The 13,839-nt window shown below is 36.8% G+C and overlaps 1 protein-coding gene across 1 annotated transcript in view; it reads left to right on the plus strand.

The window, feature by feature from the left end:
• The window catches only part of LOC115453552, a 140,745-nt gene that overhangs the window by 18,916 nt on the left and 107,990 nt on the right, over positions 1 to 13,839 (plus strand). The window contains exon 2 of the mRNA XM_037444384.1: positions 2,824 to 3,075. Within this exon, the coding sequence (XP_037300281.1) occupies positions 2,982 to 3,075 (94 nt within the window). The 5' untranslated portion in view covers positions 2,824 to 2,981. The remainder of the gene's footprint in view (positions 1 to 2,823; positions 3,076 to 13,839) is intronic.

Below are 13,839 nucleotides of genomic sequence, written 5' to 3' on the forward strand. Positions count from 1 at the left end.
CATCACCTTTTTTTAAACACTTTGGATTAAAAGAAACATAGCAAATAAGAGACTCATGTTTTTAAAAGAGTATTATTGTAAATCGAAATGTGTACAATAATAGAAACAGACACAAACAGTGCTGACCACGTACAATTATTGTATATTGCTTGTGGCACGTGGACTCATTTATCTACAGTTAATAGACTGTCGATTGTGTCTGTAGCAATGCTTTACAGAAAATCAGCTTGCATTCAGTTTTTAATATATCCTGCAGGTCTATGGAAGATATGATGGTCAGCAACTACACAATCGCGCAAAATTATTGGTCCGCAAGCCACCACTCAAGATAATGTCTATTTTTGGCTTCCACACAAAATAATAAACCAATTAACATAGTTGTTTGAATATTTTATTTCAAAAGTTCTATATTACATTATTTTAACAATTATAATAGCTGCTTGTTATTAGTCCTCTGGATTTTGGCTAATTAACATCGAAAGGTTTTTTTTTGCTTTGAATGACGAGCTTGCCTTTCGCCTGATGGTAAGCGATACGACCGCCCATAAATACTAAAAACACCATCCAACACCTTGAATTACAAAGTATTGATTGGTATCCCACTGCGCTCGCAATCCTGAGACATGACATGTTAAGTCTTATTATGTCCAGTAGTGATACTGGCTACAAAGTAGCGTGATAGGTAATGCTATAATGTGGCGTCTTAACATCTCTTCCTGCCATCTTATGATCACGATGAAGTAGTAGAAAGTTCCGTGGCTCTTAGCTAATACGTCATTAGCAAAACGGGCGGGCCGGCAGCGCGGCGCGCACCGAGATTTTCTGAACGAGCCGGGATTTTGGATTCCTTGTCCGGAATTCTTTGTTTGACTGTAAATTGTATTTCCGTTAATGTGCATTATCATCATATAAAGTAACACGTGAGTAGGTATCATGAAATGTATTATAGCGCCGACGGTACGTTCATATTTTCGACCTGGCTGAGTGGGAACGCAATGGACTAGGTAAAAAGTCCAATCGAAAAAATTCAAATACATACTTTTGGAAATTTATTTGAATCCTCGTCACTTTATTGTTTACATCTTTATTTACATATTGCATGTGTAATATTTTAGAGTAACAACAAATATTTAAAATAAAACAATTACCACTCTGATCTCAATCGAAAAGGGTTTTAGTTAAAATCACGGATTCCGGAATTTTATATATTACCGGAATTTTTCCGGTTTTCTCGCATCTGGTAACCATAAAGCAGCAGGCCGCCTGAGCCGTACGTGTAACCCGATATTATTAGAATAGCCGCTCTTTACAATGGTTTGTGAACGCACATAACGTGTTGTGCATTAAGACGACTTAACTACCCTCGTATTCCTTATTTGGGGTGGGAGTATACTTTGATCTGATTTTATCGAATACAAGCTTTGCCTGCGGCTCCGCCCGGATGATTTTTTTTCCGGGATAAATATTTTCCCGGCAGAAAAGTATATTATAGCACCCAGTAATGAAGTTTCCTTTTAGTGAAAAAAAAAACGGTTTAGTAGTTTCTGAGATTAGTGCGTTCAAAGAAACAAATTCTTTACGATATTAGTATAGATTTTTACTTTACTTTATAAAGGTTACGATATATTTTATTTACATTTAATAATGAGACGAATAATTTCCTCGTCTGACAGCAGTTTTCAATAAACGATCTCAATCTTATTCTTCGATCCGATCTCAGTAATAAACCAATCAAAATAAGGAAAAAGAAAGAAAGCTTGTCAAAAAGTCTGTTCTGATTGGTCCATTTTCGCGATAGATTGAAAAAGTGATTGGGATTGGTTATTGAAAACGGGCATAATCAATACAGCAATTGTTATACTGGACACAACCAAAACAAAACTACCAGCAGTATTGGTACTGCAAAACTGTAATCCACAGCACTTATGACAATTTAAAGTATACTTTGTTACCGCAGGACAACGTTAATTTAGTTAGTAGTTTACATCTACCCCTTATTCATAGACGTTATTTATCTAAGGACGGAGCATTGCTGTGATAACAAGCCTGTTTCTCAGCTTTCTTTATCTGACAGCCAACTAGATTCAAGTTGTATCTCAATATAAGCCAATCACAACCGCCCTATGTTTACGCACTGCGAAGGCTGCCATGCCGTCAGCACTGAGAAACAGACTTGTTATCGCAGCAATGCTCCGTCTTTAGATAAATAACGTCTGTGAATAAGGGGTTAATATTTGCTAACAAGTCACCCAGGGATGTATAAAAGTTGACTGATTTTCAAGTGTACTATATCTACTATATGTTTTATCTATTATTTATATGCGAACCAAAATAATTGGATTACGGATTGAAATAATATACAAGTTACATCTCATCTGATATTTGAAGTGGACGATCAGTATGTTTAATATTTTTTTATATTTCCGTAGGCTGACAGGTAATCCCTGAAGCATTAAGAATGTATATTTTGTATATATTATGAACTAAAAATAGGTATATATTACATTATAAGAAAATATTCAGTCACCCTATCAGTCTTAGCGCCATCGTCATCTGGCGGAGACCTTAAAAACTTGTAAAGAAAAATTTTATTTCTACAACCGGCACAAGTCATAAGCACAGATGAACAGTGATGGGGGCGAGCTCATGTATGTAATAATTAGACGAAAGAGTATACCAGCTCTATCGCGCGAAACATCGGCGTCTTGGACGTCAAACCGGCCAATCACGAGCGTGCTCACGACTTGTGCCTCGATCTAGAATATTAGTACTTATTAATATTCTAAAATCTGTGTTAAAACATTTTTTTTCTTTCCTTTACAGAAGCCGGCAAGCCACACCGCGAATGAATTCTAAATCGTTAAAATCAACAAGAACACCGGTTAAGTTAAAATTAACCGTAAAAAGATCAGTATTATGTGATTTTAGTGTAGTGTAACATAGTTTTGTACGTAGTTCGTCGCCATATTGTTTTTTGTGCAATGGCGGCCATTTTGCGCGCGTTCCGCGTGAGATTCGGACGGATGGTGGCGCGCGTGGTGCTGCTACTGTCGCTCGCCGTATATTCTTCTTATGGTGAGTTCTTTTTTTAATATAAACTTTAGATAGTGTTTGTGATAAAAAAAAGTATTTATGGCCAGCAAGATATTATATTGGTAAAAACATTAAAAAATATTTTTTAAATAATAAAATTCAATATTTATCAGGTATTTTAACTGTATTGAATGGTGTTTATTGTTAAAAATAATTGAATTCATCATCAATCTTTGTTATTGCAAATTTACACAAAGTGAGTCGTGTAAATTGCAGCCTACTTTGTTTGCAGATTTGAAAGGCTTATTAATACAACTAATAACTGTTTGTTTTAATTTATAGACAAAAAATGGACGAGCGTGTTTAGTGTTATTGTTTTATTTTATTTTTATTTTACAGAAAACTAACAGCTAACACAGATATAGTTTGAAAAAATATTATATAACTGAAGGCCAATTATTATTTACTATGTATATTATAGCGGCGATAGCCTAGTTGGGTGTGGAACAGACTGCCAAGACGAATGTCCGCAGGTTCAAATCCCAAGGGCACACACCTCTGACTATTCTAAAATAATGTGTGTATTTGTGAATTTATCGTTCGCTTTAACGGTGAAGGAAAACATCGTGAGGAAACCTGCACATCTGAGAAGTTCTCTATAGGAATTTCGATGGTGTGTGAAGTCTACCAACCCGCACTAGGCCAGCGTGGTGGACTAAGGCCTAATCCCTCTCAGTAGTAGAGGAGGCCCGTGCTCAGCAGTGGGCAAGTATATAATACAGGGCTGATATTATTATTATTATTATGTATATTATATTTTACTACATATATTATTCTGGACTAAATGTTATTTTATTGCTAGAAAAACGATTTTTTAAAGCAGAGATTGATTATTTTATTCATCCAGAATTCGCTTTAACTGCTTTTTGTTCTTTTTTTTTTAAATTACACTAAGCAAGATACCTCTGAATATGTATCAATATTTTGACGAGCCAACCTGGATTTGTAACTACTACTACTGTGGATTGGTCGGCTGCGGATTGAACACTGGATTCTGGAACAAAATATTAACTAGAAAATACTTGGAAAATGAGAGACTGAAAATCTTTCTGTGGTCTCTAAGTTAGGTTTATGTGACCGCTGAGTGAGTGTATTTATATGTACTTAGAACGAACTGAAAGTGATTACAATGCGGGCCAAAAAAACCGACCGCCGCCGACACGTAATAAATTCCATCGGCGCTTGTAAACGGCGAGCGGCAATAAAATAAATTGAATGTACTCGGCGAGAACACGCCACGGCCTCGGTCCGCGGAGTTCGCTTCAACAATTTGTGGACAATTATGTGTTATATTTTGATGTCATTTCTTGTGGTCGGGAGTGTTTTTATGCAATTCGTGTTGCGGTTAGGGCGTTTTAAGGATTATAGGTGATTTGTGGTTGTATATTGACGCTGATAGAGGGAGGGTATTTGACTATCCACACTTGCATACGGATTACGGTTTAAAAAAGTAAATATTCGAGATAATACAGCTGATTTTTTTTTAAGTAGGCTGGCAAGTTAGCCACTTGATGGTAGCGACAAAATAACCATTTTTTTTTGTTTCGCGGAAAAAATGCTTTATTACTATCGGCCAGTCTTCGTGGGGGGCGACCGAGAGGTTATGTTGAGAGAACTGAACCTACCACCTGACCAATATGGCTACGTAAGTTCGGTTTTTTTTAGTTCTATAACTAAAATCCTTTGTGACCATTAAATAGCACCAATTTGAAAAAAAAAACACTATTAATTTATACAATCTTTCGTAATATGTGTGCCTCCATTTGGGCAGGTCTTATCGCATTGTATATTTCTTCTCTTTAGTAGCGTAGTTCTGTGCATTACGTAGCTTTACAATAGTTTTGTTCTTAGGCGGCCGTAAAATTTGCTATTAAGTCAGCAACCAGCTCGTCACGAATTTATATAAAAAAAACTTAAAGGTTAGCGTGTTTCACCTCTCTAGCAGAAATGCAAGTGTAAAGATGAAAGAAGTTTTTGAAACACCGCTACAGATTTCCTAGTGATCGGCTCCAGTAAGTTATGCAAGTCTAGCGAGACCACGGCAAGTTTAGCGCAAACATCTCGAGGAAGCGGTGTTGCGGGCGCGTTGAGCCGTCCTTTTCGCACTCAAGTGGCAACAGTCACCATTTTCCAAACTCCTGGGGGTTTATATATTCAGATTTGCAAAAGCTAAGTCGACCTAGGTTATAGAAAATATTTTGAGGTTAGCGCATCCACCTTGCAGCAGAAATACAGTTACATATGTAAAATAATAAGTATGAATTAATATCTTCGGCTATAATTTTATTTAATGTACATAATACATAATAATTTTCTTACATCTGCATGGTCTGGTGGCAGGGTACATTATAACTGGGCTGTGAATAGTGGAATTCTGGCTTTGATTGCCAAATTGAGCAAATAAAATTTGTGTGACTCCGGATTCGGAATAAATAATCGAACTCAGCAAAACATTGGTACAACAGTTTACTTTTGTACTGCTTGTACATACAACTATGTAGACATTATAGTTTCAAAAGGCACATCAATTTAATTTATATTTACAATAAAACGAACCCCTAAAATTAGGGTTTTAACCAAGAGTACACCCTTACTATTTTATTACAGCAAAAAAAACTATTAAATTCATATTTAAATCCAATATCCCCTCATTTTTTACTAGTTAACATTAAAAAAAACCCTTTTACGTTTCCGTGCATTCACCCGTTTGTGGCCGTAATGCGTTTTAAATGAGCCAGGGCTTAAAAAAATAAAAAAAAACCACAAGGAAATCTCCGCATTTGAATATTCTCCTGGTGCACGATTTTAATGGCCAGTAGTGTATCCTTAATATTTAAACTTTATATAGCAATTCCGTTATAAAATAAAAATTGACAAATCCATGAATATGGTAATAAAAATCTTATTATGTTGACAACCAGATAATACAATACAGAATGTTAACGTGAATACTTGATGCCATAAAAGTTTTAAGATCATATCAAACAACGGTTGCTCTTTCAATACCCAACTCACATAAGTCGACCGACTTATTTGTCGTGGTTTTATTGTGAGAAATAGTTGCTGGTCGTAAGAATTACGGCGGCCCGCGGTGGAAACAAGCGAGTGATCTGCACATTAATAACCGGTCTATTATATTCTTCTAAGTAGGGTAAGGCTTTCATAGAATGGGTGGTCTTACGTCCGCTGCGATGACGTAGGCGGTCAATAATTTGTTTTGTATCCTCATGCGTATGTTCCAGAAAGGGTAGTGTAAGGACACTTGTGTACTTATATTCATTCGCAGGAGTAATCTTCGGCAGTGTAATAGAAAGCGAGTCGTGAACCCATCGTCCATGTAGCACGTTTTTTTTTTAATTTCATGTGTATGCAAAGGTTTCACACACCTACATTTTGTCAGTTAGACTCTGAGTCGATTGTGAGCAGAAAAACCGTATCAGACCTATCGTCACATCCTATGAGGCACTAATGCTATCTTACTTCATTCTGCTTGCCCAATCTAAGGTTCCAGTTCAAGTTCATGCTAGTTTTATTTGTTTGAAATTGCTTAAACACGACAATCCCGCCCAAAATGTTAATCCTACTTAATTCATTCTACGAGACTAGCAGTGCCTAGTGTAGAATGTTTTGCTAAATCTGACTGTGTAATTCTTTTGATTTGGAAATAAATTATTATTATTATTATCATTTAAATAGCACTACTAAACTACACATATTATCTTTTTGCTGAATTTAAACTAAGGTATATTATATATACATATACGCATGGCAATTTTGGTGTGCGTAACATTTACAATCTATTTTATATTCACAATAAGGCGATGTTTGGTTCATTTTACTTTGTAAGTTATTTATTCGAGATTAAAATAATAGATATGTTTTGTGCACAATCAAAGCTCGAAACAACCCGTGGCTGCAATCAAAAGTAGTTAGGATTGCGCCCCGGTCGTTCCGACCCGACGCAAGATAGGGTTGAACGCAACAATAATCACCATTCACAGTGTGTTAACCCTTTGCACGGCCACAATTATCTATGTAATTAACCCGTGCATCGCCAGTCAGACCGCAGCGGCTTGGGCCGTACCCCCCTAATGTATTAAGGAACTTGCTACACTACGGCTCTCAAAGTTGGGTACATTGGAATAAATACGGGCGCTTTTCAAAATTTGATTGATTGCGTAAAATTGAAAAGGCTGTGTGGTCTCATAATATTTTAATGTGAATAAGTTTTATTATAATTATGGCGAAATTACTGAATTTGGGAGAAAGGGGTTTGCATGGATCGTATTTTAATACTTAATAGAAACTTTAGCAGAAGTAAGGACTTTTTGGATTTTCGAAATCAAAACTTGTGAGTGGCGCGCGGCATAGGAATTTGTGTATGATATAGGCTAGTCTTTGTAACATAGTGGGACAGTAATTCAAATAGAATCTATATAAAATCAACCGCATTTTGAACCGTTAGGAGAAAAGCCTGTGAGAGGAGCCCGGCATAGGTATATGATATAGGCTCATCTATATAACATAGTGGGAAAGAAATTCAAATAGAATTATATAAAATCAACCGTCTTGTAAGGCGTTAGCTAGACGAAAATGCCTACGATATAAGCTCTACTTTTATGCTTTTTACCTTTATATGAAGTGAACGTATAATTTTATTAAATCGCTTCTCTGTTTGAAACTTTGACAACATCTGTCTATCAGGATTTCGCAAATATACTCCATATCGATGTAGTCCAGGAACAATTTCGTTATATTTACTTTGATTCAACCAGTGTTCGAGTGTTGACTGGTAATATACGGTGATTCTTTGGTATGCTAGAGTTACCGGTTCCGCTGTCCATTGTTTTTTAATATACACCCTGGGTCCTCTCTTGGTTCGCCGGCAAACCTGACAGCTACATGACATTACGCGTGTCACCGAAAAATAACCTTATTATGTAGTATATAAGGTTATAATCCCGTGACACACGTAAATGTCATGTAGCTGTCAGGTTTGCCGGCAAACCAAGAGAGGACCCACGATTTATACATGTCCACGATTTACCTAAGGTTCTAAAGATATATTTTTTATAGGGATACAGCAAAGTGACCCCACAGCAGCTGATGGTAAGTAGAGTAGGGACCAATAGAATGTCGACTGACGAGGGATGATTACCCCTCGGCAGTCGACACAATTATGCCGGCCTGTTGGAACCGGAGATACACAGACTGATAGATATAGTGAAATTACCTGTATAAAGTCTAAACCTTCATGATCCCAGGAACCTTGGGTTCCGTTGAGCTGTACCAATCTGGTGGGAAAGACTTATGCTTCCAACAATCCCTTTTTTCGCCTTATACCATTAACAACTTATTAAGACCAGTGCTCCACATTAATCATCTAAAATTTGACAAAAAAGACCACATCAAAAGGCCGCGTCTTCGCCTTCCCTTTAGTTTCTATTTTCAAATGTTTTTACTTCTGTCGTTACTGTCAACACCATGACAGATGACGCGGTGACTAATTCTCGGGCCCTTTGACGTTTCCACTTGATGACAGCGTCATTAGCGTGTGAGTAGACTTGTGTTGCCGCGCGGACCTTTACGGATTTTCTCAATACAAATCGCGTGGTTTCACCGCGTTTTCGAAACAAGGAATCGCGTATTTCTTAGAATATTAATTTCTGTCTTCATGGCGGATACTATAATCGTCATAATCTATATTAGTAACATATTATGCACCGTGCAAGGAAGTAACTAGTGTAACAACCATCAAGCGAATGTTACCTATATCTGGAATAAAAAAAAAATACCAAAATACTGTTAAAAATACTCTGGACCATATTTCAACACTCATTTAACTCCGATTTTGAGGGTGTGTGAAGTCTACCAATCCGCACTAGACCAGCGTGGTGGATCACGGCCTAATCCCTCTCAGTAGTAGAGGAGGCCGTGTCCAGCAGTGGGACAGTATACAATACAGGGCTAAGTATAAACTCAAATTATATTTATATACCTTTATTGACGTACTTACGAACGATTTATACATGATATTTGTTGACGACACTTTTAAATTTCCCGGGATCCCCGGGATCAGCTGGAAAAGTACTATAGTTAAACACATGTAGAATGAAGTGAATTTATAGCCGTTCGTCTGGTCGTTACCGTCACATACAATTATAACTACTCGCAGACTAATGGTCGGCGTTCGTTTTATTTTACTGTCTTCGAATTTGTCTGCTCGGTGATGTTCTCGTGTATATCGACAATAAAAAAAAATACGTGGTATTGCGAAAATAATAATTTAAAAAAATAAGCCTGGTAATAATTTATGATTTGAGTTGGACAAGTATTAGATATGGATGTCAACTTTTTATCATAAACATTTACATATTTTGGTGTCATAATTCTAAATGGTTATTACAAGTATTAATGGTTTTTATCGATGTTATCTACTAATAAATAATTGTAATTTCCTTGAGTTTGTTAAATAAATGTAAAAAAATTAATTAGCTATTTATTTATAATTATAATAACTGTGTAGTATTGTCGTATTACGTAGATTTTTTGGTATCAGACTCTGCAATCAATTCCGGTGGAAAATCACGAATGGGATTCTGGAATCACCCGGCTTAGGGATTGCAGGGCCCTGGAGGAAGATTAGGAGAGGAGGATTTGGAAGGAGAAGGAACCATCATAGGATGGGCGGAGGGGAGAATGAAGGCAGATGTTCGCGAGCCCTTATAGACCTCAATGTGAATTTGGCAACCAAGAGGCATATACACTTAACTGTGTGCCTAGGGCTGCACAAATGTGCCCCTGTGCATGAGCGTGCATTCGGTGTGGAACCCGAGCGCACATGAATTGCCTCTAAGGGGTTATTGTTTAGGTTTCTTGTTGGATTTGTATACTGCTACAGTTACCTTTGATGCACCTACCTATCTCTGCATCATCATAAGGTTGACTGGGAGAGAATGGCTAATGCAATAAGTCGATCTATGTACGTATACGAAGTACTGGCGACCCGTACACGATCGACTACAAATGAAGTTTCATGTTTCCAAAACCAACTTGAAATTAGACGTCAATAACTCAAATAAGTTTTGCAAATTCGGCAAATGTCAACTCAACTCGCTGCTCTCGATTCCCCGTCGAGTGACAAGTGTTAACGTGTTGATAATGTTATAAATTAGAAACCTTTAGTTTTATTTATATTTCTTTATACATGTGTATATTTTGGAATAATAGTTTTAGGGTAATAAATGATTTATTCTAAAAGTTCTTCCGTTTTTCTGTTATAAAAACGGAGCTGCAGCATCGCAGATAATTGATGAATTTACGTCTGAGCTGTCAATATTTATCATCTTGAAAACTATTTTTCAGTCTGGCAACTATTGCACGGATAGAACTCATAGACACAAAAAAAAACAAAAAATCCATCGACAAAAACTCATTTAGAATCTTGCAGTCGGGGCGAGATTTCTTCGTTCATTCTATTTTTAAACCGTTTCACTGTCAACTGTCAAACTCGATGACAGATGGCGCTAACTGCAAGCCGCTGGATAAGGCGGGGATTTGTGGAAATGGCGCCATTTTAGAACGTTGCGCTATATTTGAAATTAAGCAAGGAGGCACGTTTCGGCTATTAGGCGACGGGGAAGTGTTAGGATTTTAAATATGGAATGGGGTGTGTATGTGTCTTTTTTTCTATAGATAAATGTCTACCGGTATTATGTGACGGTAATAGGTGTCGTTCGTATTCGGGATGGGTAATTGAGTTTTTAATAGATGTGTAGTCTTTGATTTAAAAATTATGAGACGGAATCAAATCAATTGTCTTGAGAAGTTAATTAAACTTTTCAGGTGTTTACTGGGTGACCTCTAGCGTGAAGTTTATAGACGTTTCTAAAATGACACACCTTTGATGTAGTCTCAAAAATGTTAGTCTATTTATTGTAAAAATCAAAATGGGTACTTTCTACATTTTGGAATTAGTTTTGGTAGAGCAAATCGCAATCAACTTGCGTGGAGGCCTATGATCCAAGACAAAGCTTTTAACTCATCTCATTTATAAAAAGCTCCAGACTAAAAACGATGGCGAAAATCTTAATAATTTCTACTATTTTAAGGTCACGCTTGTATCCAAAGGTAGTGAGTAGGTAGTAAGCAAATAATCGCTGACTTTGTTCATAATAATTTTAACTAATGATACTACTCAAACAAATTATGACCATTTCATTAAATCCAGCGAATAGTTCCAGAATTGAGCTCAAGACCTCATTCACGGACATAGCGTCGCCACTAGTTCTAGCTTTTAAGACATATACAGTAATGTAACACTTAAGCCGTGTGTAAGTGGACCCTATGTTTATGTAAATAGGTTTAAAATAAATTACAAGGAGTTTAAAATGCAGTTAAGGATAACGAAGGGGATGGAGTAGTTGGTGATTTATTTTTTAATATCATAAATGAGATAAACGATATAGTTGTTTTTTATTTACGCCTGGACATCTTTGAGCGAGGCCCATGTTGGGAAGTGGACATCGTGCGGCTGATGGTGATGATGATGATGATTTAGGCCTGCGTTATTACTGGTCATTATGAAACGTTACGTCTAATGATTCTTATAGAGCTCACAGTGCATTCAGTTGTTTGCCATCATATGACGCGATAAGAGATAACTATAGTAATAATAAAGCTTAAATTGTAGTATGAGAAGACTATGAGAATTTAATAGTGCCGGTCCTGGTACATCTGGGATATTTCATCGCGTCTCACGCGTCAAGATGGACGCATTGTCCAAATCGGCAAAGGTGAACTCACTTATCGGGTATATGGCTTGATCGTTCCCCGCAAAAAACATAAAGAAGATTCAAACAATTCCATTTTCAAACAACTTACTACACTCAAGTTAAAATATAACCATTAGGGGTCCGCGGTCGGTCGTCTCCATGCCTTTTGTGCGATTGATTCATTGCAATAGGCGGGGTTCCGTCGGATTTATGACGTTCTGTAAACTCCTCCGGTGTCTTCGTTCAGGGCTGCAAGGTTTTATTTAGATACAGTTTTAAATGAACCTATCATACCTATAAAACCGAATAAGCCTATTTACGACAGCATTTTATTTCTATAAGAGAAGAAAATAAGAATTTCGAATAGTATATCACCGACGGCAATTCACCCATAATTGAAAATGCGAGTTTGAACAAGGAATATCCAGTACAGAGCATAGCTGTTGTTACACAGGACTGTGAGTCAATCTTGCCATTATTCCAGCTAGTCCGTCAGTCATCAAGTCTGACTAGTTCGACAACATTGGTTTTTATTGGCACGGCAGTGATCCCTCAGCACCTGATGGTAAGTGGAGTCCAGTAGATTGTCGACTGATAGATTACTCCTCGATAGTCGACACAATTATGCCGGCATGTTGGTACCGGATATACACAGGCTGACTCCCGGAACAACACACTTATATGGGCCGCTATGGGTTTTAACTCCTTGTGTACGATAGTCGCTATCTGGGCGGATATAAAATATATCCTACCACCAGTACGACTAGACGTAGTAAGCAGCTTCGTACTTGCGGTAGCCCTAATTTTAAAACATTTCTCTAAGTTAATAACCGACGGGGCTTAGCGCACTGATTTATCCTTCAAGTTTTCTAATGCGCTCGCCGATTATGTCCCGGGTGGTTTTTTCCCGTTGCCGGAATTAAACCGGGATTCGGATGGACCGCTTTCGATGTGTTTTATAAATGAGCGGTTTGGTGCGGGATTATTTGTGAATGATGGTTGTTTGGTTCTTATTTGTTGCTGTGTATATCATTCATTCATTCATTTGATATATGTATAAACATTGGCAATAATATAATAATTCAACGTAATGAATAATACGCCGTAAACGCATTTGAACGTATAAACAGTGCCACACATCTTTTCAAGCATATTATTGTTGGTTTCATTTTTTTTTTCACGGTGCTCGCCGTAATTGTGAAATAATAATAGTTACTAATAAGAAACTGTATTGCGCTTTCATTAATTGCAATAACGAAATTAATTCAACTGAAAGATAATTGGAAAACGAACTTACCAGATATGTTATACAGTCATTTTATACATTTATTCGTTAAAAATTCTAAACATAGTAAGACATTATGTTGTATCAAAATATCCACTATACGACCATAGTTGTCATTATATTGTTAGTTTGAATTCAATATAATTTTTTTCCATTTGGACTGAGCTATTAACTAATAGATTGACGAATAAATATTGTAAACAGAAACAACTATTTAGGTTAGACCATTAAAATAGAAGCTTAAGTAATAGTATGTATACATATATAGTTATTGCTTGGAATAATGAGCTTGCTGTTCACCTGATTGTAAGCGATACGACCGTCCATAAACTGTAGAAACACCATCCAATACCTTGAATTACTAAGTATTGTTTGGTATTCCAATGCGCTCGTCATCCTGAGACACAGATGTTAATTATTATTATGTGCAGTAGTTACACTGGCCACAATGTTCTTCAAACCGGAACACAACAGTGACTACACACTTGGCGGCAGAAATAGACACTGCGGTGATACCTACCCAGGCGGACTCTCACATATGAGAGACCTACCACCCGTAAATATAAAGTTTGTTTTTTGGGAAAATACGATCAATTTTATAACTTGATCACTGAACAAGGTTATGGAAAATAAAGAAAATGTTCAAAATATAGTATTAAGTTCAAATATTAAATAAAATGTACGTTA

The sequence above is a fragment of the Manduca sexta genome, chromosome 28, assembly GCF_014839805.1.
Source record: "Manduca sexta isolate Smith_Timp_Sample1 chromosome 28, JHU_Msex_v1.0, whole genome shotgun sequence".
In the NCBI taxonomy this organism is placed as follows: Eukaryota; Metazoa; Arthropoda; class Insecta; order Lepidoptera; family Sphingidae; genus Manduca; species Manduca sexta.